At 46.3% G+C, this 26866-nt stretch overlaps 2 protein-coding genes across 6 annotated transcripts in view; one reads left to right on the forward strand and one right to left on the reverse strand.

Moving 5' to 3' along the window:
• Nucleotides 1-20260, reverse strand: part of Liprin-alpha (PTPRF interacting protein alpha) — a 57283-nt gene extending 37023 nt beyond the window's left edge. For 2 of the 3 annotated variants that reach the window (XM_089566238.1, XM_089566236.1), the window contains exons 1-12: nucleotides 19483-20259; nucleotides 18801-18902; nucleotides 16192-16356; nucleotides 15179-15253; nucleotides 14983-15072; nucleotides 13123-13341; nucleotides 10580-10726; nucleotides 8757-8867; nucleotides 8582-8659; nucleotides 6338-6532; nucleotides 4032-4123; nucleotides 1113-1398 (exon numbers count right to left, since the gene is read on the reverse strand). In XM_089566238.1, coding sequence (XP_089422364.1) covers nucleotides 1113-1398; nucleotides 4032-4123; nucleotides 6338-6532; nucleotides 8582-8659; nucleotides 8757-8867; nucleotides 10580-10726; nucleotides 13123-13341; nucleotides 14983-15072; nucleotides 15179-15253; nucleotides 16192-16356; nucleotides 18801-18902; nucleotides 19483-19731 — 1809 coding nt within the window. In that variant the 5' untranslated portion in view covers nucleotides 19732-20259. Of the gene's footprint in view, nucleotides 1-1112; nucleotides 1399-4031; nucleotides 4124-6337; nucleotides 6533-8581; nucleotides 8660-8756; nucleotides 8868-10579; nucleotides 10727-13122; nucleotides 13342-14982; nucleotides 15073-15178; nucleotides 15254-16191; nucleotides 16357-18800; nucleotides 18903-19482 lie in introns of all 3 variants that reach the window. The other variant, XM_089566237.1, reaches the window with a different exon arrangement.
• Nucleotides 20261-20774: 514 nt separating this feature from the next.
• The window catches only part of LOC149371920 (fatty acyl-CoA reductase 1-like), a 43730-nt gene continuing 37638 nt past the window's right edge, over nucleotides 20775-26866 (forward strand). The window contains exon 1 of one of the 3 annotated variants that reach the window (XM_089566239.1): nucleotides 20775-20873. In XM_089566239.1, the coding sequence (XP_089422365.1) occupies nucleotides 20775-20873 (99 nt within the window). The remainder of the gene's footprint in view (nucleotides 20874-26866) is intronic. The other 2 variants (XM_089566241.1, XM_089566240.1) reach the window with 2 other exon arrangements.

Raw genomic sequence — 26866 nt, forward strand, 5'->3', positions numbered from 1 at the left:
TCACCAATGTGTACACGCCTCACCAATGGCGGTGCTCTCTGGCTACGTGGCTCATGCAGCTGACTATTAGCGCTATTTTTGCTGTTTTTCAATCACCTCATTTTGTTTCATTTTTTCTTAGAGAAATCCGGTATTCCAGCCAATAGAAGTTTTGATTTTTACTTGTCACGGCAATTCCACAATGATGGGGCTCCACTGCTGGAAAATCGCAGAATCTGCGTTGAGCTGGGAACATCCGAAACACGTTTTGCTCACAATTTTCAACGACCACGCATTTCTAAAGTTCTACTGCATACTATCTCGATAACATTTTTCGTCACAAGAGAGATAGAAAAACCTGAGGATCATGATAAAAATTAATAAAGAAATAAAATATTTTGACCGAACTAACCACTTTATTTGCAGTGTCCCCCCCCCCCCCCACCCACATTAAAACATTTAAAAAAGCCTCGAAGCTCTTGTGTTCTTTATGGGACCACGAAAGAAAGAAGTGCCAGCTGAGAAACAAGGCTGTTGAACACTGCTCGTGAAAAAAAAAAGAAAAAAAAAAGCACTATCATGCTCTGTATGAGCTGCAACACGTGAGCTGTAGCACGAGGTCAGTTCAGGAGGCAGTGTGAGCCCTATGGTGCTGAAAATTGATGCACTTAGACATGAGAGAGGCCTCTGCCCTGTAGTGGGCGTAGCCAGGCTGATGATGATGATTATGATGCAAAGGTCAAGGCACACTGAACAGTTTTAGTTTTCTTGGTTTTATGGGGTTTAACATCCCAAAGCGACTAAGGCTATGAGAGACGCCGTAGTGGAGGGCTCCGGAAATTTCGACCACCTGGGGTTCTTTAGCGTGCACTGACATCGCACAGTACACGGGCCTCTAGAATTTCTCCTCCAAAGAAATTCGACCGCCGCGGCCGGGATCGAACCCGCGTCTTTCGGGTCAGCAGCCGAGCACCATAACCGCTGAGCCACCGCGGCGGCCCACACTGAACAGTAGCTGTGCAAGCTGGACGCTCTGTGTGAAGGCGCATTGATTTACTACTAAGCGAAAACCTCACTTGGCTCATTTCGGCCGCACTGCGAGTCATAGCGACTGCTTTCGGTCCACCCCTCACCTTGCCGGGGTCTTCGTCGAGGGAGCGGCGTCGCACCCGCGGCAGGGTGCGGTGCTGGGTGGCCGGGGTGGAAGTGGGTGGCACCGAGCCCAGGTCCAGGCCTGCACTGCCCACAGCAGACAGGGTGGAACGGAAGACGTCCGCTGACGAGACCCCCGCTGCGGTCCCCTCCGAGGTGGACGGTGGGGCGAGACCAACCATCGATGGGGGTGACAGCACGCTGCTGCCTGCCCCCCGTTGCGGAGAGAGCGGCGAGTGGTGCGCCAGGCTCCGCGCCGAAGTTACCCTGCAAGGCAGAAGGAAGTTTTTCATTCAGGAGGAATCGCCCACACAGTACGGGAACAGGTTGTTAGGGGTTAGAAGGCCTTGGAATAAAATTTCAGTAATGAAGTCATAATTTGTGAAATCTTTAGTCAACACATATTTTTGTGTGCTGGTTCCAAATGTGCCATTTAATTTAATGACAAACGACATCTTGTGCACTTATGTGACATGCTATTTAAGGTTATTAAGGAATGCAATTAAAGTGATATCATCCTGCCTATTACAGAACTTGAGTTAAAGGTTAAGAAGTTCTACTTCAGAAACGGGGAAAAACTTTATACTCTCGTTTCTGAAGTCACAACTTCAAAATCCTGCAACTCAAGTTTTACAATAGCAAGGGTGATAACTACTTGCCTTAATAACAATAATAAGAATGGCATGCTGTTTAGTAAGTTACATGTAGCAACAATTCTTAACAGATTACAATCAAAACCTGCCATAATATGCCACATTAATGCACAAGGACTTGTTTTACATGAAATTAAACGACACATTTGGTATCCGCACATAAAAATACATGCTGCCTCAAGATTTTGCAACTGTGAAAATATTTTCAGTCTAAGACCCTCTTTTCCCCATAGTTTGGATTTGAGGGCACCAGAAAAATTTTCGAACCATCTAATGGTCCCCAAAAAACTGCCAAAAACAACTCACATCATAGTTTACTATATTTTATTTGGTGAAAATGTCCCAGACAGTAAAGTGAGCAAGAATATTGGGTAGTGTGCTCATTGGCCCCGCTCACAAGGCGCTGTCCATAAAGGGTGGGGGAGTATTGTAGCGCTGCATGTGTCTTTAGTGCTAAATGGGTGCGCTCAGCACCCATATCATGCAAATATTATTGCAGTACTCTAATGGGCATCATCAAAATCTTGAAATTAAATGGCGTCTGATCTTGGGCACTTGCATGTGAAAGTCCCACCTTTATTTTAACAGGTTTGCCACTGTGGCAAGATCACATGCACTGCTTTACTCAGGTCTCACACGAGTTTTCCCATTTGCCTTTTCTTGCGCAAGACATTAGACTCCGTTCACAATATACTGCACATCAGGTGGGCTAAACAGCTCTCTTTAGCAATAGTTACCTCGCAAAAAGCTCTCGCAAAAGGCCAGCAACTTGGACACAACAACCACTGTGATTTGAATGTTTATTTGCCAGTGACAACAACTGCTATTTAGAAAAATTATGGCAGAACTATGGCGGCATCACACATATTTGTGCTCAATCGTTTTATTTATAAGTTAGTATTCCATCCAACTCGCTGTTGTACTTGTGAAAGCACCATCAGCAGCAATCACTTGAAATGCTTTGCCCCTTCGAGTTGTTTTGCCTTGTTTGAGTTGGCTTTTTTCAAGTAAAAATGAAGCTTTGCAACCAGGTATATAAATACATAACATTGCAATGCACACTCCAAAGTAATGAAAGTGTTATCTACTGCACACACTCGTGTAGGGCCACTCCCCCCAACTTGGCTTGAAAATTTTTTCAAAAATCGGCAAAGAGTAGTAGCATTTCACGTGTGTATGATTTTACTTCTACGGTATGTTCTGCGGCATGCTACCCACAATGCAACCAAACCTAATGATAAGATGAAGGTACCACAGAATTACATGGTTTCAGCAGCGAAGCCAGCTGAAAAGCAGGTGAGGTGACAGCCACCTTGCATTGACAGCCGCAGGTGTACCGCGCAAAGTGCATTTCCGAACTGTTAGTCAAACCTTCATTACAGACAAGCGCCAAATCATATCGCATTGTACAAGTGTGTCCGCCTTGATTATAATTCAGAATAACTTGGGGTGATGTGATGTTTGTCTGTGAATTGATCTACCAGCCTGTTTTATTAGAGCGGTTTTAGCAAGTCATCGTATCAACCAGACTTTCAATGTGATACGTTTGCAACAAGCCTGTCAGGTCAATGCTTGGTTTGGTTTGGTTTATGGGGTTTAACGTCCCAAAGCGACTAAGGCTATGAGAGACGCCGTAGTGGAGGGCTCCGGAAATTTCGACCACCTGGGGTTCTTTAACGTGCACTGACATCGCACAGTACACGGGCCTCTAGAATTTCTCCTCCAAAGAAATTCTAGCCGCCGCGGCCGGGATCGAACCCGCATCTTTTGGGTCAGCAGCCGAGCACCATAACCGCTGAGCCACCGCGGCGGCTGTCAGGTCAATGCTAATTAGTCATAAAATACAAGTAGTTGCACATACAGGGTATGCATACTTTGGGTCTCACTGCAGTGAAGAAAAAAATGAAGTGAAAAATGCTGCTTTCGTGTAAGGGCCGTGCCCCGTCAAAATCTGGGGAAAAAAAAAGGGTGGCCCTTAATGAGTGGATGCGGTTTAAGCAATGCATCTAATCGGACTTGCAGCCAAGGGCCTATACCACACGTCACATTGGATAGTTTCAGGACCATCATGAGCGGAGGCACCGTTGTGAATTAATGAGTGGCTGATGCCAAAGACCTAGTACATGGGCACTTGTTGGAACCCCACGCAGTCTGAATTATCGGAATTTCTTAATTAACTCTTCATTTTAACTCCACATGTGAGCTTTCACACTGGATGGCCAACAGCAAAAGCAAAAAACCATTTACCTAGAAAGGCTCTCTGTCCTGTAGTTTTGAACATCACGACGGATCATCTCCATCTCTGCCCTAACTTTGGACAGTTCTTCAAAGATCTTTTCCTGCAAGAAAACAAGAAAAAAATGTCCTGCCATGAGTTCGCTGAGAAACCTGCACGCACTGTGAAAAAAATACATTCTAGAATGCACACAAAGAACTGAAAACTAGAGAGGAACAGGTCACCAGCTCTACACTACATTTGTAGCCACAGCTCTACAATGGTACTACAAAACCTGGTACGTCACCTACAGGCAATGAAAGTAAATAAAATTTGTTGCAGCACGATGACATTTCCTGTGGATCCCATTGAAGGGTTGTTGAGCACTTATATAAATGCCTTGCAGCACATATTCCCGAAGTCGCGATGAATTTTGAAGTTTCAAGGGCATTTAGACGCACAGACTGGGTATAAAAGAATGCAGCGACTCCCACCCGAAACTTCCAACCCAGATCACTAAATATTTCCTCCAGCTCATTGCAGTGGAACTTTTTCTGGGTATTTTTGCATGCTAGAGAAAATCAAACACTGATTTACGTTATCAGAGCTAGAATGCATCAGAGTGAGCTGAACAAACAAGTCTCTAGATCGCAAAGCAGCAGCAAATCTACCTTTGTACAGTGAAAGCTCGTTAATTTGACACCCGTTAATTCGGAAAATCGGATAATTCAACGCGCACGCGAGGTCCCTAAAATTATACATAGGAGTCTATGGGGCGAAACTCTCGTTAATTCGTACAAATTTTGCCGTGCGTCGGTGAATTCCGTGCGCCAAGAGCAAAAAGAAAAAAAAAAAACACTCTACGAGCGGCGCTACAGTACGGCTGATAGGCCATCCGTGTGGTCATCGTCATCAGCAGCGTGAGAGAGGGCGAGAAAAGCGAGGTTAGCGGCGGCCGAAGCAGCTATGTTTTTCATTGTGCTTTGTTGTGTCGCAGCAGTCCTGTGGGTGTCATTCGCTTAACCCTATCGACAGCAAGTCTCGTTTTGACCTGTGTCGTCGTTTCTACGTGTTCTTGCTGCTTACCGTAAGGCAGCGCCTTTTTTGGTAATTGCGCGCTTTGCCAGTGTGTTTACTGCGCTGCTTTCGAGTGGGTAGCGTGCACTGCCTGCGCACCTCGCCTTTGTGTCCTGTCAGCTGACCGAGGATGAAATAATTGAAGAAGTGACAGGCGCTGACAACGACGATTCGTCGGAAGGTGACGATTGTGAGCAGTTGTCCCAAATGCCGAAGTGCACGGTGAAAGAAGCCGCAGAAGTCTTGTCCACGCGGGAGGACTTCTGTGAACAAATCCCTGACGGTGCGTGTGCTGCGAAGCACCCGGCAGATGTTAGAGCTATCATAGTCGCTCAAATTCACTCGAAAAAGCAGACGACGATAACAGATTTCTTTGCCAAATAAAGGTAGTCCTGTTGCGGCAAACATTGTTTTTTGTTGTTCATTCGATATTTCGACATTCGGATAATTCGACAATTTTTCGCGGTCCCGTCAGTGTTGAATTAATGAGCTTTTACTGTAGCTGCAACACACTTCTTGTCATGCTACTCGACAACGATGACAACAAGCGTGACCCAGAAGCATAACTCTCTCCCTTAAGCCTGCCATACAGCTTCTATTGCAAGATGGCAGCCAAAATATCTCGCTCCATGTAATAGGTTTATACTGGCAATCTAATGTCTAACAGTTAATAATACACGCCATAACAAAGGGCTCCAGACTATGCTATCTTCGGAAACCAGTGACTTTTGTATCTATGCCCTTGTCTCTCGAACAAACCAGCCATAGTCAGTAATGAAGTGAGCATCCTCCATACATTTCACACCCTTTTTTCATTTCATTGCATCATGTCGTTAATGAACCAAATTCAAGACACACAGCGAGAAAAGACTATTCAGAAAGAAAACAAGCAAAGAAAGAGTAGTCTATTAACTTGCATATCAAAACAAAAACTCTGCAAGGGTGAAGGATTCACATTCTGGCACAGTGCAACAGTATCCACAGGCTTGGCATGACTGCGAGCCAGACACATGCCAGCTGCATCTGGTGACAACCAAAAGAATCAACCACGCGCTCTTAGCTAAGCACAGTGTAACAAGAAGCTTTCATTCAGCTCCACCAGCTGCTTACCGGCATCAGTGCTGCGCAGATGCCTTGTTCAAGCAATGTTATCCAATTATCTGCTCATAACTGAACCAAGAGAGACCTGCCATTATTCTCGTACACTCAAGCCCCATACGACAACACCAGGACATGACATGAGAAGAGGGCGGTTCCCCACCTTCTCGCCTTGAGTCTCCTCGAGAACCTTGCGCGTGCGCTCGAGCTCCTGCACAAGCATGTTCTTCTCGTCCAGGGCGTGCATGCGCTCCTTGAGGTGCATCTGCAGCCGGTCGTTGCTCTCGGCCAGCAGCTTGTCCACCGTTGCCGACAGCTTCTGGTTGTGGTCGTCATTCATCTTCTCCCTCTGGCGTGCCTGCACGTGTGCGGTAAGGGCAGAAAGGTGATGAACGCGCAGGACCAGAAAAAGGCTGAGGCAGCCGATGTGACACTAGATGAATGTCTGTTTGACAACAATGTATAATGTACCCCAGGTTGCATGATGGCACATGACAATGCAAGAGCCCCACTGAAATATCAGAGGACACTTTGCTGTGGGGGCAGGCAGGAGTCTTCAGAGGAAAAGAGGCATGCATGAACCAGCCGTAGATGTGCGCTCCTACTACAGTAGAATACAACTTGAAAAAACAGCAGTTGTTAACGCTGACCCTTGGTCCATGTTGTCCTGTATTACTCCACTAGCCAATCACAATAGTGAACGCAATAATATTTTTAATTTCTGACTTCATTAAACAAGCCAGGTATCAAAATTCTAGAGATTTTTTTTTCTCTAGCGATTAGCTTCTTGTTTAGATGACAAGAAAATTTTTAACAACGGCCTACTTTTTCGTCATGGACAAATTCTGTGCGGGGGTCCTGAATGTGGGCGGAGCTTCACTGCAGACTTAAGTTGTATCAAAATGCGAAAACCTCTAAAATAATGGGAGTTTAGAAAACACCAGATTTGGTGTCTATAAAGGCTTTTTAATTATATCTCAAAAAATTTTTCCAAATTTTTTCGGGGAGGAGCTGCGGGGGCTGGGAGATGCTGCTTTGTCTCTGCGCGCACTGGAAGCGAGAGTTTTCCAACTTTGGGGCCGAATTTACAACACCTCCTCATTCGCTATAACAGAGTTGTATGGCCACAGACGTTCATTTTATCTGAGATGAATTGCCATTGCCCTAATGCATATTTTGACAGCAGCACCACAAATATTCACAAGAAGCGAGTGTTTGTTATATCTGTGGTCATCACAAGTGGGCTCGACTGCACTAGGTGATTTCATACATACATTAATCTTCCATTTTTATTTGTGTTTTGCAGTCTTTTCGAGCCTCCACGCGAAAATTGCACGTAACGAAAACCTGCACATAACGAACCTTTGTGGGATTTTCTTCATTCTGTTATATCCAGGTATAACTGTGTAGTGCTGTCACTACGTGGGCCTGCAGCACATTAACTCGTCAGTGCCGTATACTAAGTTTCTTGTTAAAGGTAGGCCCCACTGCCATGAACCGAACTCTGAGAGTACTGCAGGCCATCTACCAAAGAGTCATCACGTGTGACAACAAAGCTTATCAATGCAAACATTTCAGGATAATGTGGTACGCTTAACAGTGTTCACATGTATGGTGCGTGGTCTTCATCAGACAATGTCCTTCTTAGTAGACACCTTTGTAGTGCGTTTAGCATTTCGCCACTCACTGACTGTCACTTTCATGTTGGCATCAATGTAAACCTCTCACTCAACTGCGAAAGATTGTGGAGCAGCTACAGCTAAGCTATGGTCACCGCTGCCAACAGTGCCCACAGAATGGGCAATTGCGGGCATCCGCTTTTGGACATTGCGATTGTTTTGGTGACAACAGGAGAAAATAATACATTAATGTCCAGTTTTACATGTTCTTAACATCAGGGGCAGAGTATTTTTGCATTTTTGCTCTTTAAATGAGACAAAATTAAGCCTTGCTTCTTCAAAATGGATGAAATGGAATTTATTCGTTGTAGTGAGAATTTTCATGCATTAACTCACAGTAGACTCAGTAGGAAATGAAAATAGCACCACTCCCCTCTTTAATTTTTAGTGGAAACTTCAATGAAGCAGACTGTTCTGGCAAGACTAGGATGTACACCAAAGTAAAATAACCTATATGCATGTATATTTGGTAACAGCGGAGAAGCGAAGTGTTAGGCAATCGTTTGCAATAACACAAGTGCAACTATAAAGACAAATAGAACAAACTTTCAAGCTGAAACTGCACTGAAAGACAATCAAAATCCATGTTGTTGCAATAAAATAGTGCAAAAAGCATGCCAACGAAACAGACCTGCTAACAACACAAATAATCAGAATACCAATGCAGGTGTAGCATATGGCACTGATCAACAGAATCTGAGGCTCAAAGCACTGCCAATCCTGCTCACCCGCACAAGCTCTCCTGCCTGCTCTTCTAGCTGCTGCTCCAGCCGACTGACAGTGTCCTCCATGGAGCCATGCTTGTCCTGCGGTGGGACCAGCAATGAGAGAAAGTTCTCAAACCGCAGTAATAGAAGATGACACACACACTGCCCACTGATAAGATACGCATGCTAGGCTTACATGAGCAATGATTGAAGAGATGTTCACATCCGTCTCTTTCTTGGCAAACTGTGCCAGCTTTTGTTCAGCCAGCTCAAGGCGTTCCTGGAGAGCCTTGATTTTTTCTTCACTCTAAAAAAAATAACAGAGAATGTAATGTGATGACGACAATAAAACGCAAACAGTAGTGTACAGTCCACTTATAAGTGGACCATCAGGTGACATGAACTTCAACATGATGTTCTAGCCCGACACTACACAAGGGATGAGCAAATAAAAAATAACCGGGGCAATGCTTGTGCTGTCTTTCTCAGCTCGTCCCTTCTGTAATGTCAAGCTGGTATATCATGCTGAACAATTATCAACTCGCGCAATTCTCTGGCGGGCATTAGTTGTGCCCCAAATTCCGTGCTGGGTAGACTCCCAGAACAGTGACCTCTAAAGCATGTTTTTAGGACACATGCATTCATCGCCGTCCGCACACCATAGTTTCCCAGCCAGTTGGTGCATTTTTTGCAGCGGCTTCTGTACTGAGATCAAGGTGCTAGTTGCCATTCCGTGGCGTGTGTATCTTTTTGCTTGCCAAGCGTGTTGTGTGGAAGCAACCACCCGTTTACTCCTGTCTGAGGGACATGCCGGATTATTGAGCACGTCTGGTGAACCAGGCATTTCCGAGAAACCTTAACTGCCTAATTTTTCACCTTGCTTTGTTGACTTAGTGACCAAGCATATACGGTGTAGCAACAACTAGTACGTATTACAGCTGCTTAACTAAAAAATATACTCCTGCACCAGCAAAAATACGGACTGTTTCGATGTACTGTGGTCCAGCTGAGGCACAGTACATTTCTTCATCAATTGCAATGCGAAAAAAAAAAAAAAAAAAAATTGTTGTTGATTTGCGTCATTAGGCCAAATGTGAATTTGATGCACTAGCAGTTTGGTTTTCATTTCTGTTCCGATGTTCAGATCCAGAGTTCACGTATGGCAGTTGTTGGGATAGCGATACTAATTGGTTAATGTCCATATATATGTGCATCTTAATCCTTGGAGTCTTCCTACTACTCCTGGCGCAGTAGTGTAGTGGTCAAGAGTGTAGTGGTCAAGAGTGTAGTGGTCAAGAGTGGTCAAGACATTTTTTCTTAAATACTTTCTAGGGGAAAACAGGGTGCAGCCCTTACATATGTGTTCATATGGTGAGCTCACTGATTTTCAAGACATCAATGCAAGCTTGCAGCATTCCAAAGCACCTTTGGCCACACCCCAACAAACAAGCACTGTCCTCATAACAATAGCATAGTAAAGATTGTACACAGAGATAGCAGGAACAAGAAATGAAAACTAGTCACGAGCCCTTGCTTCCCCCCTTCCCCCATTCGTTTTTCCATTTTCTCGTTCAGACAGAAATCTATGTATAATGGCACACCAACATGAGGCACACTAACATGAGGCACACTAACATGAGGCACACTAACAAGAGGCACACTGACATGGGGCACACTGACATGGGGCACACTGACATGTGGCACACAGACGTGTGGCACACTAACGTGTGGCACACTAACATGTGCCATTGTAGAGGCTCGAAAAGATCATACAACAAGAAATGCTTGATGCAGACAAAGTTTGCTGCAGTAACGTTCGAAGCTGAGCTAGCTGGTACATTGTCATTTCAGTAACTGCTGCAAGAACCAGTGCATAGAAGGAGACAGGCCTTGACGCTGTTCTATATTTTGTGTGGTTTGATGAGACAACAATGAGCCAATTAGCTCAATTTTTTCTTGAGCTTACAGCAATATAGCACTCGTGCAACGTGCAACTCTAAAAGCAACATCAACACCCACCAGCTTCAGCTGTGCCTCCTTGTTGGCGAGCTCCTGCTCGAGCTTCTCATTGAGGTCATGCAGCGAGACCGACTCGCGCTGGGCATTGAGGCAGCGTTTCTCCAACGTTGATATCCTCTCCTCCTGGTCCTCCTTCTGCGCCATGTTCTGCAAGGGCAACAACAACACAATTGGCTTGTGCACAACTGATGCACACATGTGCAAGGGGACTGAAAATACATTAACTCTTACAGTGGCAGTGTGCCAAGAAGGAAATTTTCTAAATTAATGCTGTATACACCAATCAGGCGTCTGGTCGAAGAATTAGTATGTCTGCGCACACTGATTCTCTGTTCGTGACGACTCCTATTAATCTGGAGTGAACATGGGATCACAACTTACAATATTATACAAGTAGGATTGACTTTTTCGTTTACACAAAAAAAAAAAAAGCCAATAAAACGTCACTGCATTTAAATTTCGAATTTTGGTTTAAACTGAAAAAGGTCATTACTCTTTAACACACACGCCGCAACTAGCTGGCTATTGGTAGGAGTTACAGTCAGACAAAGGAGACAGAGACACGGGGGGGACAGTGGTAACATTTCAATAAGTAGCACAGTTGTGCATTATGAGTCATTACTCCGCCACTTTACGTGCCTCTGCAGTCCGGGAGGCTCCAGCAGTCAAGCTGGCGGGCCTCTGTGTAGAGGGTCCTAAAGCAGCCCACACCCGAATGCCGTTAGTTCAATGCTGTCTTTAGCCCTTTCGTTAGGGCTGATCGTGCAGCCCCCATGGCACCAAATGAGCTTGTTGGTAAACAAATGCTGTAAACTGCATGAATGGCAGTTAGCCGACTGCAGAAAGCCAAGGCCTTAGAAGGCTGCTTCCTTTCCGCAAGACAGAGCCAACAAGGGAACCCCTTGGGTTTGAAGAGAGGCGCGAAATGTAGTTCAGCAGTACATCACATGACAATGACCAGATGTCCCACAGGCCAACAAAGGGGGGAACGCGGACAGAGCGGTGCGCATAGTCCCCGCTGCACCTTGGCTCTCATTCGGTCACCGCTGTCCCTTTGTGAAAGTGTCGCTTGTGCTGCAACTGTATGTAAACGGTTTCATGGAATGCAAGCTGTGCTCGCGAGTAAACAACCTCATGGCCACTGGCATGCTACTTGTAAGGGGCTTTTTGGATCCTCAGCTTGGCTCTTGGTGGAATGATGGAGGCCAGAGCAGACACGGTCAAGCTACTTTGTCCGCAGAAAAAGGAACCGCTATGCTTTGTGCTAGTTAGGCTGGCCAGGCTGACAGGATTTTGTGAGGAGCAAGCTCTGGCCCAACGTTCCTGATCACTTTGATCAGGATCCTGAACTGCCCTGGATGTCTGTATTATAGCGACTGCAAGAAAGCTGCCTTGTCCATTACTGCAACGTGTCGTTGAATTATCAACTCATGAGGGAACTCCACTGGAACACTGAAATTAACACCATCTATCATCATCCTCACTGATCAAAATATAACTCCACCCCCTCGCAAAACATCGCCTGCTAAAGAAGCCCTGTTAACTGCCCCATATGGAGCAGTTGCTTAGTTAAGTGCGCTGTTCCACTGCATGTAAGAACACTGAAGCAAAACCATGGATAAGTGCCATGAAAACGTGTCATGCTCTGGCTACCTCAAAGGTTAAGCGCCACTTCCATCGCTGTCATGAACATGCAAACCATGCGAGGCCCGACCTCTACTTCTACCCAATGCAAAAACCTAGCGCTAACATGAAAAACCAGGCTTTAGAAGTCAACTTCCACTTGTGTTTTTACCTTATGTTTCCATCATAAACCTCCGTTCATTTTTTTTTTAATGATAACGGTCATTTCCTTTTAAGCACCACTCTAAGTATGATTATTTTTCCGTTAATTACTGGTAAATGGAATGGTTGGGCTGACAAAAAGGTCAAAACAATCTGTAGCTGACTTTTGACCGCACGGGAGTGCCACATTATATGGCCGAAAAATGATGATAATTCATGCACACAAAATAATATTTGCTGAATTTTCAAAAAACAAAAGCCGAAAAGTCCAGCCTCAAAGTATAAGCAACATGAGAGAATAACAAAACTGTTAATATCACACAACCGATGCACAACAATTGCAGCTTCTTTCAAAGTCAACTAATGCAAACCTTATGCTTCCATGAGCTGCTTTACCCACAGTGCACTTGGATTCAAAGAAAGAAAAGGTTCCTCTAAGCTAACCAAACATAAAAAAAAAATGCAAGTTTCTCCTTCCCATGAAACACATGCCAACAAGAGCAGTATTATGTTTCTCTATGATCACATGAAATACACACAAACACCAGCACAGCTCCCATTCTTTAATTATGCTCTAACCCTGCCTCTTCAAGAGTGGTGGCATAACCATGATTTCTGCTGTACCCACTGTACATACTGCTTGCTGTATATGGTTACAATCAGATGCACATCATGAATCACTTGGAATGGAGGGCCAAATATGTCTGCTGCAAAAAAAATAAAAAGAATCAAGTCAATAGAAGCAGGGCGTTACGTGCCTCCTTGAGGTCCCTGGCAAGCCGTGCATTCTCTTCCTTCATGCGTGCCACTTCCTTCTGAGCCAGGGCCAGGGATTCCTCGAGCTCGCGCACACGCGGCAGCAGCTCGTTGAGGCGGCTGCGTGCCACCGCAAGCTCCGCCGCCTGCTTCTCCACCAGTTCCTGCAGCTCCACCAGCTTGCATGCCTCTTCCGCAGCATCCGCAGATCCATTGGACACCTGAATGGCCAACGCAGAGAGAGGTACTTCTCACAGCACGCTCTCTTGCATTCAGGCCGTGCACTACAATGCCTGAGGCCTTTAGCTGAACTGTATCAGCATAAACAAAGCCTTCCCTTAGAAAAAGCAACTAGCAAAGCAATAATAGTAACGAACAAGGATATTCAACTGATTGCAAACAATCATGCGTCTGGTTGAGACCTACAAGTTCTTTTAACAAGTTGTAAAAAAAAGCATAAAAATATGCAGTAATGCCCCTAACTAGCATTCGTTCGCAGCCCCCATTTTTTTTTTTTTTTTCACCGTCTCCCACTAAGTTACACCCTACTTCACTGCAAAAAAATAAAGTCACTCTTGCAGGGCAAAATTCCACATACCTTCAACTATTCTGCACACACAAAAGACACAAACAAACATACACAAAAACAGATGGCTCCAACTTGTGAAAGTGGGCCACTCGCACCTCACGTACATGGAGTGACAGGTGACCTAAATTACGACAACAAGGTGAAAGCAGAAATGGCCACACTATACCGCATGCTAAACTAACTCATTTAACAGAGCAGGTGCACATTACAATGCAGAAAATCTTAAAGGTAAAACACTGCTATGCACTCCTGCCATCACATCCAAGCTCAAGGACATCAGAGGTGGTGCAAAACAGCAGACTAACACACAACTTTCGTGGAATGCAGTGTGCCGCACCCATCCAACACCCTATTAACTGAAATGATGCCTGCCAAAGTATTTCAGGCCCCTCCCCTCTGCAAAACCAGTCAACAATTAAAGCATGATCACAACGCAGTAGAAACATGTTGTAAAGTAGCCTCCTTTATATGCTTAGGACATGGCGCTCTGTGAGAGGCCCACCTGTAATACATCGTGTTCTTCATACTATGAGCTGTTTGAATGGCAGCAATTCAGTCTTTAAGGCACAGGGCGGAGGTATAATATAGCCAGATAAATGGCTAAATACTGCCACAACACGCTATTCTGTACTCCAAACAATAAATGTCCAAATTGCAGCCACTCCCACCATAGCTCCTGAAAGCTTGCTGCTTTTCTACACATTAAGCAGGTGCATAAATATTTGAGCACGGATGTTATTGTATCATCTTCACAATGCCTTATATATAGCCAGGCATGAAAAACCTCAAAGGAAATATGCAACCCAGCACCTTTTTCTCAGCAGCTAACCACTTATAATGAAATGCTAATCAGTAGCAAGCCCTTAGCGAATAGCTAAAGGGCAGTAGCACCATTTTTGTTCCTTTACTCATATTTTTACTATACCACAACACTACAATGCATATGTTTACATCTCAGCTACCTTCTATCACTACTAAAGTGAAAAGACATGAAATAGGCATACTGGGTAGCACACCAGTGGTTCCTTGCATTGAGTGTAAATAGGAAACAAACAAGTAGACACAACACAAAAAGCATGAGTTCTTTGCACTTCTTGTGACCTATGTATTGCTTTCCATCTACTTATACCCAGCATAAGGAATGGCCATGAATCTGCTATAAACAATTACTGCAGGTTCACAACCACAACGTACATGGCTCTTGAGAGAAGAAGCAAGAATTCTGGCACGAGGCAGGCACAGGACAACAAAAGCCAGACACTATACCACTTACCTTGTTTACATGCACAGAATTTTCCACTGGCCCATCCCCACTTTTTCTGTCATCTGATAGCGTCACACCCTTGGTCTTGTACTGAGTGATCTAGAAGAGAGAGAAGAGCACTGTGCATGTCACACCCGGCTAAGGGGGGCAGAGCAGGATCCACAACAAAGGTTGATCAATCTGACGGCAAGGGCGAGTAGCTTACCTCTTCATTGGCTTTGCTGAGCTCTTCTTCCAAGGTGCTGACTCGTTCCAATGCAACCCTCAACCGCTCTCTCACCTGGAGTGAAGACAGGAATGAAGGTTAGCAGGTTCATGAAATTTCCTAACTCGCAAAAACTGAAAAATCCAAGTTTGCGTAAGTTTGAAAGAAGTCACATTACTCTAAAAGATTTATACTGGAAAGCGCAAAATAACAACAAAAAATTATAATTAAAGTCCGGCAGGAAATTATGCCACCAGCCTCTCAGGAGAAAAATGAAGACCCACTTTGAAGTACCATCAAGTTGGTTGGTTGGTTTATGGGGTTTAACGTCCCAAAGCGACTGAGGCTATGAGAGACGCCGTAGTGGAGGGCTCCGGAAATTTCGACCACCTGGGGTTCTTTAACGTGCGCTGACATCACACAGTACACGGGCCTCGAATTCCTCCTCCAAAGAAATTCAACCGCCGCGGCCGGGATCGAACCCGCGTCTTTCGGGCCAGCAGCCGAGCACCATAGCCACTGAGCCACCGCGGCGGCTCCGAAGTACCATCAAGTGAAAGTGTAGTAAAGTGACATGTAGAAACCGTTGCAAATGAGTAACCTACTCAAACAACTAAATTACAACATAGCTGTACTGCGAATGAGTGCAGCCACTAAACATTTCCCTTGCCAAACTACCCAACCGCTGCCACACAATTCATTAGGTTTGGTTTGGTTTGGCTTATGGGGGTTTAACGTTCCAAAGCAACTTAGGCAATTCATTAGGCCATCAGCACTATAGTGGAGAGTCAATCTGCGAAGATATTATCGTAACAGAGTAGCGATACAGGAATTTTTAAAATTCTGTAAGCTAAAACATCCCTCAACAACAACCATCCACGAGGATTTTAGCATCACTTTGCTGAAATAAGTACCTGACTCACAAAAAAACCATCAACCCAACTTGAAACCTTAGTCGGTACGCAGCTATATGTTGCTGCAGTCGTCCCCACCGAACTGTGGAGCCCACCAACCTTCTCATCGAGTGCCTTGTGGTGCTCAAATAATGACTTCAGGGCCTTGAGCACTTCCACCTCAGAGGAGACGCCAGCCGGCGACTGTGCCTGGCGCTTCACCACCGTCATACGCAGAGACCGCTCATGCCGCGAGACTAGGCACTCCAGGTGCTCCAGCAGCAACTGCAAAACAGTGGCACACACACCGCAAGACGTCACACTGCATACGCAGCTAAACCCACTCTGGCTGAATGCTTTTGGTGTCAGGTAAGAGATGACATGGTGTTTATTAAACCATGAGCCGAAATTCTGCGGCCACGCCCCATTCCACAGCCTCAAAGACTGCCACTGAGAGCTATGTTGTGCACGTGTATCACCGTGTTTCAGCTTTAGTCAGTTTTTTAAGCGCTCACTGCCATGAAAAAATTTTTAAACACAAAATAATTGTTGAAGCTACAGAGAAAAGTCTTAATGCAGTTATTATAACCAGCATTTGAAAGAGCATGTCTATACCAGTAGCATGGCCGTGCCTCCGAAATGACGTGAAGCATGGTAGACACTGTGAAGTGTCCGGTTGAAATGCTGCAGTCAGTAATGCCATAGATGAAATACAAGAAAATTAACAGGACAAGACAATGTGTTGTAGTACTGACGGCCTCTCCCTGAAGTAGTTTTCTTGATGAAAGTCGCAATCTGGAAGTAGCACTAGAGCAAAATGATGGCCATTTTGGAGAAAGTCAGCATTAACAAAACAAAACGAATAAAAACCCTTGCCTTTTTTAAAAATAGCAAAGCCTTCTTTCAAAAGTATTTTCTACTTTAAGCAGCCAAAATACCCTAAAAAGCCCTGAAAAGTATATCAATGATGCAGCATTGGTGTAATCTACGTTACTATTTCCATCTGTAGGGGCGTAAGCATTTTCAGAGAAGTAAGGAGAAGATGGAATCATTTTTTACACGAAACAAATGGCAAGGCTAGACCAGTCGAGACTGAGACACATAGACAAGTACCACACCCAAGTAACCTTAGTTGGATGCCGAAAAGAAATCAAGCAGATATGAACATGTACAAGGGTTGTGCCATTAACGTACACACTGAATCTGGGCCCGTTAACAATCACAATACTCTAACACATTTGGGTCGTTGAACAGAACGCATTCAACGGAGTGAAATGTAGCCTTTCTCAGGATTCGATCAAACTGCCACAATACGTTTAGCTAACTGCCACACATGCCAAGGTGGTGAAAGCACATGAGGTTAGCTCAACGCCAGCAAGCAGTTGCAACACTGACAACTAAACTAGCAACAAGCAGTAAAAAGTCGGTCATTTCGAAAAGAATGCACATCATTCATAGATAAGAAAGAGATACGGTGGTAGAGCTACAAAGGCTCTGCAACGCACACCCAAGCAGGGCAAAAAGCTGCCGCAGCTTGCACAGATTACGAGCAGGTCTTATCGGAGAACACATTGTCTAGGGCATTCACTTGTTCATAACGGCTTTCCCCACAGCCATGTCAAGTACTCCCTTGCAAGCAAAAATTCAACCCGTATCCTGCTGTCACGCCATGTCACTGACAACGTATTGCCTGTATTCTGAACTTCATGCACAGAAACAAGATGTTACAATCTCAACATGGAAAACCAAAAGAGAGCCGCTGATCTATTTCCGATAATGAGACTTTTTTCAGAATGTACTGCCCCTATTTTGCATACGTTTCTGTCTGTCACGAAAAAACTGTATTGACAAAGAAATGTACAAAATACTGAAACAAACAATTTCTGCTCAGCCCCCAATACCAAGATTAGGCCGAACGCAAACACGAATGACGCCTGAAGCTCATCAAAGAAAATTTGCACGCTCACCTGACCGATCTATCCATTCACCGCCAGTAAACTGGCAAGCGATATGATGAAAAGAAATGGCACCCCATAACAAAAATGATATGCACTACATAGCACTGTGTGCAGCTCTGCTGCAATGACTAAGAAACTCGCTTAGAAAACCAGCTCCAACCGAACTCCACAAATATAATTGCAAGCATGTTTTGTACGATATTTTGCACAGCACGGGGATCTGGCCACCTAAATTGAAGAACATGAAGCGCAACTGTGTCAGCAGAATTGGACACAAACATGTGAAGGGCTTAGAGGGAATCTCACCACAACGCGTGCATGGCACCTACTCCAGTACCTACTAGACCCCACCCAGAGCAAAACGAACGCATGCAACATAATAGCTAGACTAACACATCAACACAGACATGACAGAGATACCCTTCTAGTTATGCTAAAGGATACGCTAGTAGAATGACTGGTGCAGCAGGCCACAATGAAATCGACAAACAAGTTAAGCAACAAGAGGACGCCGCTACAGGAAGCAAGAACATCCTGCCAAGTTTCAGCAATTAAAAAGATGTAGAAAACAGACAAAATAACTTTACGATAGGAATTGGCGAGAGGTTTGCCAGCGGTAAATTGCTCTAGCTTGCTACTCTGCAGTGGTGGCAGGGGGAGGAATAAAACCCACTCCTGTATTTGAGGAAAACCCAACATGAACTATGACATTACCCACGAACGCTTTTACACAGCAAACATTTTTATGATTAGGAAACAGCAGACTCTTACCCTGGTGTTGTTTCGTTCAGCTTTTAACTCTTGAATTTCTTCATCCTTCTCCAAAAGTTGTTCTCTTGCATGGTTAAGCTCTTTGGTGAGTGTTGCAAATTCCTGGAATTAATTTAAGTGTGAACCTATTAGGCTGTGCTTCTGGTACAAGAAACCATGTAACACATTTTCATGCGTTGACGTGGCATACTAGACGTTCGCAAAACCTCATAATGTTCAGAATTTGCACAGAAAGACGCTGTAACATTTGCAATTCGCTCGAAGCGCCGCCCTCAGACATGTGCAATCAGAGAAACAAACAAGTCGCTGACATTGAAAGAGATGGGAAACAAACACCTCCGCAACACCTAGAGAGGTATGCGAGGCGTCGCATCAATGCGGCTTTTCACTTCCACTGCCGGCTGAGAACCCGTCGTGTAGGCCGCAGCCGCTCCATGCTTGCAATTCCGCACAACCAACGCACGCGCACTATGCGACCAGTCGTGGGCGTTATCACGGCCACAGTGTTCACGTTACGCAACGCACTGACTGCACCGCCGAAATGCACTGGGCGCGTCCACGGCAAACTCACGCGCTTGCAAACACATGCAAGCATTTCGCAGAAAAAAAAAAAGGGGGGGCCGCACAACACGAAGAGGGAAATAAACGGGTGAAACAATGCACAGCTGCGGCGGAGGCCTACCTGCGGCAAGTTGGCCTGCAACTGCCTGTGAAGCGAATCGCGTTCCTTTTCGACCTCCGAAAGCTTCTGTTGCGTGTTTGTGAGCGTCTCCTGCGTCTCCCGAAGCGTTTCCATGAGCTTATCCCGCTCGTCCAGCATGTTAACCATGAGCTGCTCGAAGTTCGCTTCATCGCCGGAGAACTGACCGCTCCGCTGGGCGATACTGTCCTCCGAAATGGTCGGCATCACGTCGCACATCATGTTCCACATCTTGAGGCCGCTTGGTTGAGCCCACGCAGCGCCGCGGCCTTTCTACACAAGCTTTAGATCGTGGCTCGCGGCAGTCTCTCCAGGGAAGCCTACGGGCAACTTCCCCGCACGTCCGGGCGAACGCTCCGTGCACCGAGCAGCAAGCCGCTAGGCCTAATCGGACGCTGGCCTGTTTGAATGACGGGCGACATCAGAGGCGGCTTTCGACCGTCGCCGGGTTGAGGTCCGGGCGAAGCGTCGGTTGGGCTTCGTTACAGAGCCCGCTGCAACCATCTTGAGAGCCCGTGCTTGTTTCGGCCGCCCCGGGAGCCGTCCGCGCCGCCTTGGCCGTAGGCCTGCTGCTTGCTGCGTTCAATCTCCGCTGTTGGTCGTTTCATTTTGACGTTGCGCTGTTCAGTTTCTTTTCTGCACTTTCTTTTTTTTTTTTTCGGCGCAACTCACTCACCAAGCCAAGCGAACGACAGCCTACACGGCAAAACACAGCACTACCGCCAGGCGTATCCCAGCATGCCCCCTCCACTACACGCCTGTAGTGCTAGAAAGGTAGAGTGGTTTCACTTGCACCGCAAATGACTGCCCGGCTTTTTTATGTTTCAGGATATTAGCCGGCTTAAATGCTCAAACTAGCAGGCACATGCCCTAGTTATGTGAAGGCGTACTTAATTTGCTAAACTTTAGGACATTTTTCTTGATATTCCATAACATGTGTCGCCTGCACAGAACCAGACGCCTCGCTCACGAATCCTCTACCATGTTTTATGAAATCCACCCAGGCTTTGTTTTTCTTAACTCTTCACAGAGGGCACCACTTTGGGGTAAATTCTTTTTTAGCTGTTAGCGTGTGCAAAAAGTTTCTTTTATTTCAACTTAATTGAGATATCAAAGTATTTAAATACTTGCTGTATAGATATCGTAAAAGCAAATTGTTTTAAATGGCTTATTTGTGATGACTGAAGCCATGAAATAGAAATAACTATTATTAACAGAGGCGCCATCTCGGTGCAGCATTCCTAGTTAGTACGCTCCTATTGGGAAACGGGCGGATGGAGCTCAGGATGGCATCCATGGAAAAACCTTTTATATCCGATTTTTACAAAGACAAGGATATTTTTATAACTGGAGCCACTGGGTTTATGGGAAAGGTAAGTACACAGTTCCCTGTGAGCAGCATGGCTACGATTAAGCATGAAGGACAGACAGACGGAGAGAGAGAGATGTCTATCCTGGCCACTGCTTTTCCGCGCACAGACTTGATTCATTCCGTGTGATCACGAGCAGAACTGGAGAGCTTGTTGAAGCTACATTCACAGATAGCGGCTTGCCCTTCTACGCGTGTATTGTTTCAGATGCGATTCTATGCTTTCTATTGAAATATACAGTAACGACGTCGTACGACGCAAAATTCGTAGCAGCTTTACATTTCATTATGGTATATATTTACGCATAATGCATAACTATCACAGTTAGCCTCATAGTTGCAACTTATTTAACGCGAATTTGGCTCTCTAAACGTGCACATGATAGATAAACCATAGTGAAAAGCCACGACGATGCCCGTGAAAGCTGGCTTCCTTACAGGCAATTGTGTATTGCACAAAAGCTTACCTAGTCAAAGAAGTGTTTACAGTTGTTTTTATGATTACGACCTGTCAGTGTTATTCAGCATAATGCCGTGTTAGAATGTTCACATATGTAAGTTACGGGTGCAAAAATAGAGGAATTGTGGTTGAATAGAAAATAACTAGTAATAGTGACCGCTCAGCATTAAATGTTCACAATATGTACTGATTTCGTGAAAAGTTTAGAGCCCAGGAAGTTTGCTTCTAAGACGTATCGTGTGGCTCCTGTAGAGTGATGGGGGCATGACCAGAGGTCTTTTTACCTTCAGGTGGTTTGGAACGCTGGGAATGCACTAGGAGCCACACGCAACTGTTTGACAAAGGCTGTACAGTGTAAGGATTAAGCACTGAGAATAAGCCACAACAAAGGGAAAAGTATTTCAAATACCTGACAGCACAGTGGTGTTTCTAAGTATAAATTTTGATAGTAATTAACAGCGAACTGCCATTCAACCAACACTTTCCAGAATTCCCACTAAAGTTGGCTTTGTTACAATAACAAGCTTATTGTGAAGAAGCCCGCCTGTGCGATCAGGAGCTTATAGCTGCCCTGTAGTCACAGAAATAAAGAGTAAGCTGCAATGCAACGTTAGCAGTTGTATGAAGAATAATATCTGATGTTGTATTTTGTTTGAAGGTTATGTGTATGTACTAAGGTTTTGGTGCAGCTCTGGTACGCAATAGTAGAATTAAGAATTGCTATGCTAGAACTACCTTGACTACATAAAAATATTTCATCAAATATATACAGGGTACCCTTTGTAATGTTTAACAAGGGTGCTTATATATATATATATATATATATATATATATATCTGTGCGGGCGTGCGGGCGTGTGTGTGTGTGTGTGTGTGTGTGGTGTTGATCAATGGAGGTTTTTACTGAATATGTTATCGCTTAGAGATAATTGATTAGAAAAGCAGGAGAAAAAACAACCACATATGACGCCGGTGGGAACCGAACCCACGACTTCCGAATCACGCGTCCGGGCCTCTACCAACTGAGCTACGGCGACGGCTGTCATATCTTCTGCTTTCCGCGTTATTTATGTTTACAAGTGGCCTAACCTTGAGAGTGTTCACTTTCTGCTTTTCTGATCAATTATCTTTAAGTGATTCAGTAATATTCTCCAATAAATATAATTATATAAACCCACTGGCACTTATCTTGGAACCAAGCACAACCCGAAGCTCTGTCTTGGGCGGCACGAAAGGCGCGAAGCGAGTGATGGTTTTTACAAAGCACGGAGGAGAGCACCGTAATCGCGGCGCATCCGGGCGCACGGAGCGCGCTGTCACGCGGTATTTTTTAAACTCCGCGGGCTTTCGTTTTTCTCGAATAAAATCGGCCACGCTAAGTCGATCTCGTTGGAAGTGCCTGGTGTGGACAATATTTATGGTGCTCCACAACTTTCCTAATGACGCCTGAACGTTTCAAGCTATATTTAAAAAATTAATTTATTTATCTCGACTAATTATTCAAATATGACGAGCGAAAAAAATGGTTCTGTAACTTTAGATAAACCCTAACAACATCCTTGCGATTTCATTTCTGAAGAACGGTTAGGTTTTTTTTAAATCTTGGTCCAAGTTAGCTGGGACACCCTGTATATATATGAGATAAAGTCACCAGAAATTGAAAAACATAACAGGATTTAATTCACGACGCTTCGGCTGGAGGACCAGCCTTTTTCGCGTCGTGAATTAAAACATGAAATTAAACGCCGTGAATTAAATCCTGTTATGTTTTTCAATTTCTGGAGACTTTATCTCATATTGATCAATCAGCTGCCAAAATATCAGTTTATATTGTAGCGAGCAACGCCAAAAAGAACACCAGCGCAGAGATGAAAAACCTGCGGCGGTCCCCCAGTGGTTCAAGCGCGCGCGCTAGAGCCAACTAACTTCTCCCTCTTCTAGTGCATGCACTACTTCTCTCTCTTCGAATGCATGTATCATGTATCACTATATAAATATATATATATATATATATATATATATATATATATATATATATATATATATATATATATATATATATATATATTGCCGCGAGTCGCGATCGCCCTCTCCACGCCGGTCTTCGCCCTCTGGGTCCCGTTTCACCTCAGGACAACGTGGTTCCTCGAGCCCTCGTCGGGAAAACTAGCTCCGGCGGCCTTTGGAGGCGAGGCCGCCGAACGCCGTTCCGACGCAAAGCTTCCACCGCCGCAGCAACTGAATCGCCCCGACGTCGCACGCCGCATCGCTGCACAGTTTTCCCCGACGCGCCTTTCGTATCGCCGCGATGCCGCAACCCCAATCGCCGACCCGCTTCCGCCGCCGCACCGACCCAATCGCCCCGACGCCGAACGCCGCATCGCCGAAGAGTTTCCCCCAACGCGCCGCTTGAATCGCTCCGACAGCGCAACCCCAGTCGCCGACCAGGTTCCGCCGCCGCACCGACTGAATCCTCCACAACAGCCATCGACGGGCCGTGCTGAAGGCAGGGTCTCCTTGGATATCCCTGTTCTCGTCGACACAAAGGAGGTCAGCGCGTTGGTTGATACAGGCGCAGATTACTCTATCCTTAGCGGACGGCTTGCGACGGCCCTGAAAAAAGTGACGACACCCTGGGACGGTCCCGACATACGCACGGCAGGCGGACATCTTGTCGCACCACTCGGCATGTGTGCGGCCCGGGTTACGGTTCGAGGCTGCACATTCGTTGCCACTTTTCTCGTTCTCCGCGAATGTTCTCGCGATGTCATCCTTGGCATCGACTTTCTTCGCGAGCACGGTGCGATCATAGACCTCCCGAACCGCTTGGTGACGTTTTCTACCGCAATGGCCACAGAAGAACCTGCGCACCAGGGTTCTCGGTTCGCCCTGCGAGTCGCCGACGATAACGTTACGGTGCCACCACGTGCCAGCATTCTCACGAGAGTTACCTGCGACGAGCCACATAGGGGACTCCGGGTTATCGAGCCTAATGTCTCCCTCGTACTCACTAAGGGGGTTGCGGTGGCACGGGGCCTTGGATCCTTTCATGACGGTTGTACAGAGGTCCTTGTCACCAACTTCTGCAATGAACATCGACATCTGTTCCGTGGCACAGCCATCGCTTACGTTGACCATGTTCAGGAAGTGGCCGAATGCTTTGCTTGTGCGGAGGACACACCTGGAGCTGACGCCGAAGCGGTCACCAGCGTAGACATAAATCCTGGCCTTCCACCCACTGAAAAGAGGCAACTCCAGGACCTCTTGCGGGAGTTTGGTGCGTGTTTCACGTCGTCGTCCAAAGTGCGCCAAACGTCGATAGTTAAACACCGCATTATCACGCATGAAGGAGCCCGACCCATCCATCAGCAGCCCTATCGGGTGTCCCCTCGTGAGCGAGATGCTATTCAAACACAGGTCGAAGAGATGCTCACAGACGGCGTCATCCAACCGTCAAGCAGTCCGTGGTCGTCTCCTGTCGTCCTCGTGAAAAAGAAAGACGGGACACTACGGTTCTGCGTCGACTACAGGAAGCTGAACAGTGTGACCAAGAAAGACGTGTACCCGCTCCCGCGTATCGACGACTCCCTCGACCGACTTCGTCAAACCAAGTACTTCTCTTCGGTCGACCTCAGAAGTGGTTATTGGCAGATAGAAGTTGATGAGAGGGACCGTGAGAAAACCGCCTTCATTACACCGGACGGGCTGTACGAATTTCGCGTCCTCCCATTCGGGCTCTGCTGTGCTCCTGCCACGTTCCAAAGAATGATGGACACCGTTCTCACCGGTTTGAAGTGGCAGACCTGTCTTGTTTATCTTGACGATGTCATCATTTTTTCCGCAACGTTCACGGAACATCTGCACCGCCTCAGGACTGTCCTCAAAGCCGTTCGATCCGCCAACCTCTCCCTCAAACCAGAAAAATGCCACTTTGGGTTCACCGAATTCAAGTTCCTCGGGCACGTCATTAGTGCTGACGGAATCCGCGCTGACCCAGAGAAGCTTGCTGCCGTTGCTGCCTTTCCGGTCCCCTCCCACAAAAAAGCAGTCCGTCGTTTTCTAGGCCTGTGCTCCTATTATCGCCGCTTCATTAGAAACTTCGCCCAGCTCGCCAGCCCTCTGACACTCCTAACCCGTGATGACACATCATTTTCCTGGGGCAACGAACAACAGTCTGCCTTCGACGAGTTACGACGCCTACTCCAATCACCGCCTATCCTGGCACATTTCGACGAAGATGCCGATACGGAGGTGCACACGGATGCGAGCAACGTCGGTCTTGGCGCCGTTCTAGTTCAGCGGCAAAACGGTGTCGACAAAGTAATTGCCTACGCCAGCCGCGCACTGTCGCGTGCTGATCGAGTTGAACTACTCTACCACGGAAAAAGAATGTTTAGCGGTAGTCTGGGCCGCCGCCAAGTTCCGCCCATACCTCTATGGCAGACCGTTTCGTATCGTCACCGACCACCACTCGCTGTGCTGGCTGAAAAATTTAAAGGACCCTTGCGGCCGCTTAGCACGTTGGGCATTACGCCTGCAGGAATTCGATTTCACCGTCACCTACAAGTCAGGCCGGAAACACACCGACGCTGATACCTCGTCACGCGCTCCCGTCGAACCTCCTCCGCAAGACACCACCGACGATGATAGCTTCCTTGGAGCGGTCAGCACATCTGAGCTCGTTTCCAGACAGCGTGCCGACGCCGAGCTCCGTCTGCTCATCAAACATCTCGAAGGTGGGTGCCCTGAAATACCACGAAACCTAGCTCGTGGACTATCGTCGTTCTGCCTGCGGAGAGGGGTGCTTTATAAAAAGAACTCTACTTCAAGTCCGACAACTTACCTGCTCGTCATACCGTCTGATCTGCGGGATGACGTCCTCCTTGCCTGCCATGATGAACCGACTTCCGGCCACCTTGGAGTTACTCGCACCTTATCCCGAATCCGGCAGAACTATTACTGGCCCAACCTAACTTCAAGTGTCAAGCATTATGTCCGGACATGCCGGCAATGCCAGCGGCGAAAAAAACCCGCGCTCAAGCCTCCTGGACTGCTTCAGTGCATCGAGCCGCCACAAATACCATTCGACAAAGTCGGCATGGACCTCCTGGGGCCATTTCCTCTCTCGTCTTCCGGCCACAAGTGGATCGTAGTCGCCACAGACTACTTGACCCGCTACGCTGAAACGAAGGCCCTTGCGCGAGGTACTGCCGCCGAAGTTGCCCACTTCTTTATGCACGACATCGTGCTTAGACACGGCGCCCCATCGGCCATCATTACTGACCGCGGCAAGGCGTTTACAGCCCGACTCCTACGTGACATCTTAGCGCTTAGCCATACTGCTCATCGACCAACAACAGCGTATCATCCCCAAACCAATGGTCTAACGGAACGGCTCAACAAAACATTGGCGGACATGATCTCGATGTACGTCGACGTTGAACACAAAACCTGGGATGAGGTCTTGCCGTACGTCACCTTCGCATATAATACCGCGACGCAGGAAACCACCCAGTTCACCCCGTTCCGTCTCGTGTA

Source organism: Amblyomma mixtum, chromosome 1 (genome assembly GCF_055824585.1).
Source record: "Amblyomma mixtum isolate Tamu chromosome 1, ASM5582458v1, whole genome shotgun sequence".
Classification (NCBI taxonomy): Eukaryota; Metazoa; Arthropoda; class Arachnida; order Ixodida; family Ixodidae; genus Amblyomma; species Amblyomma mixtum.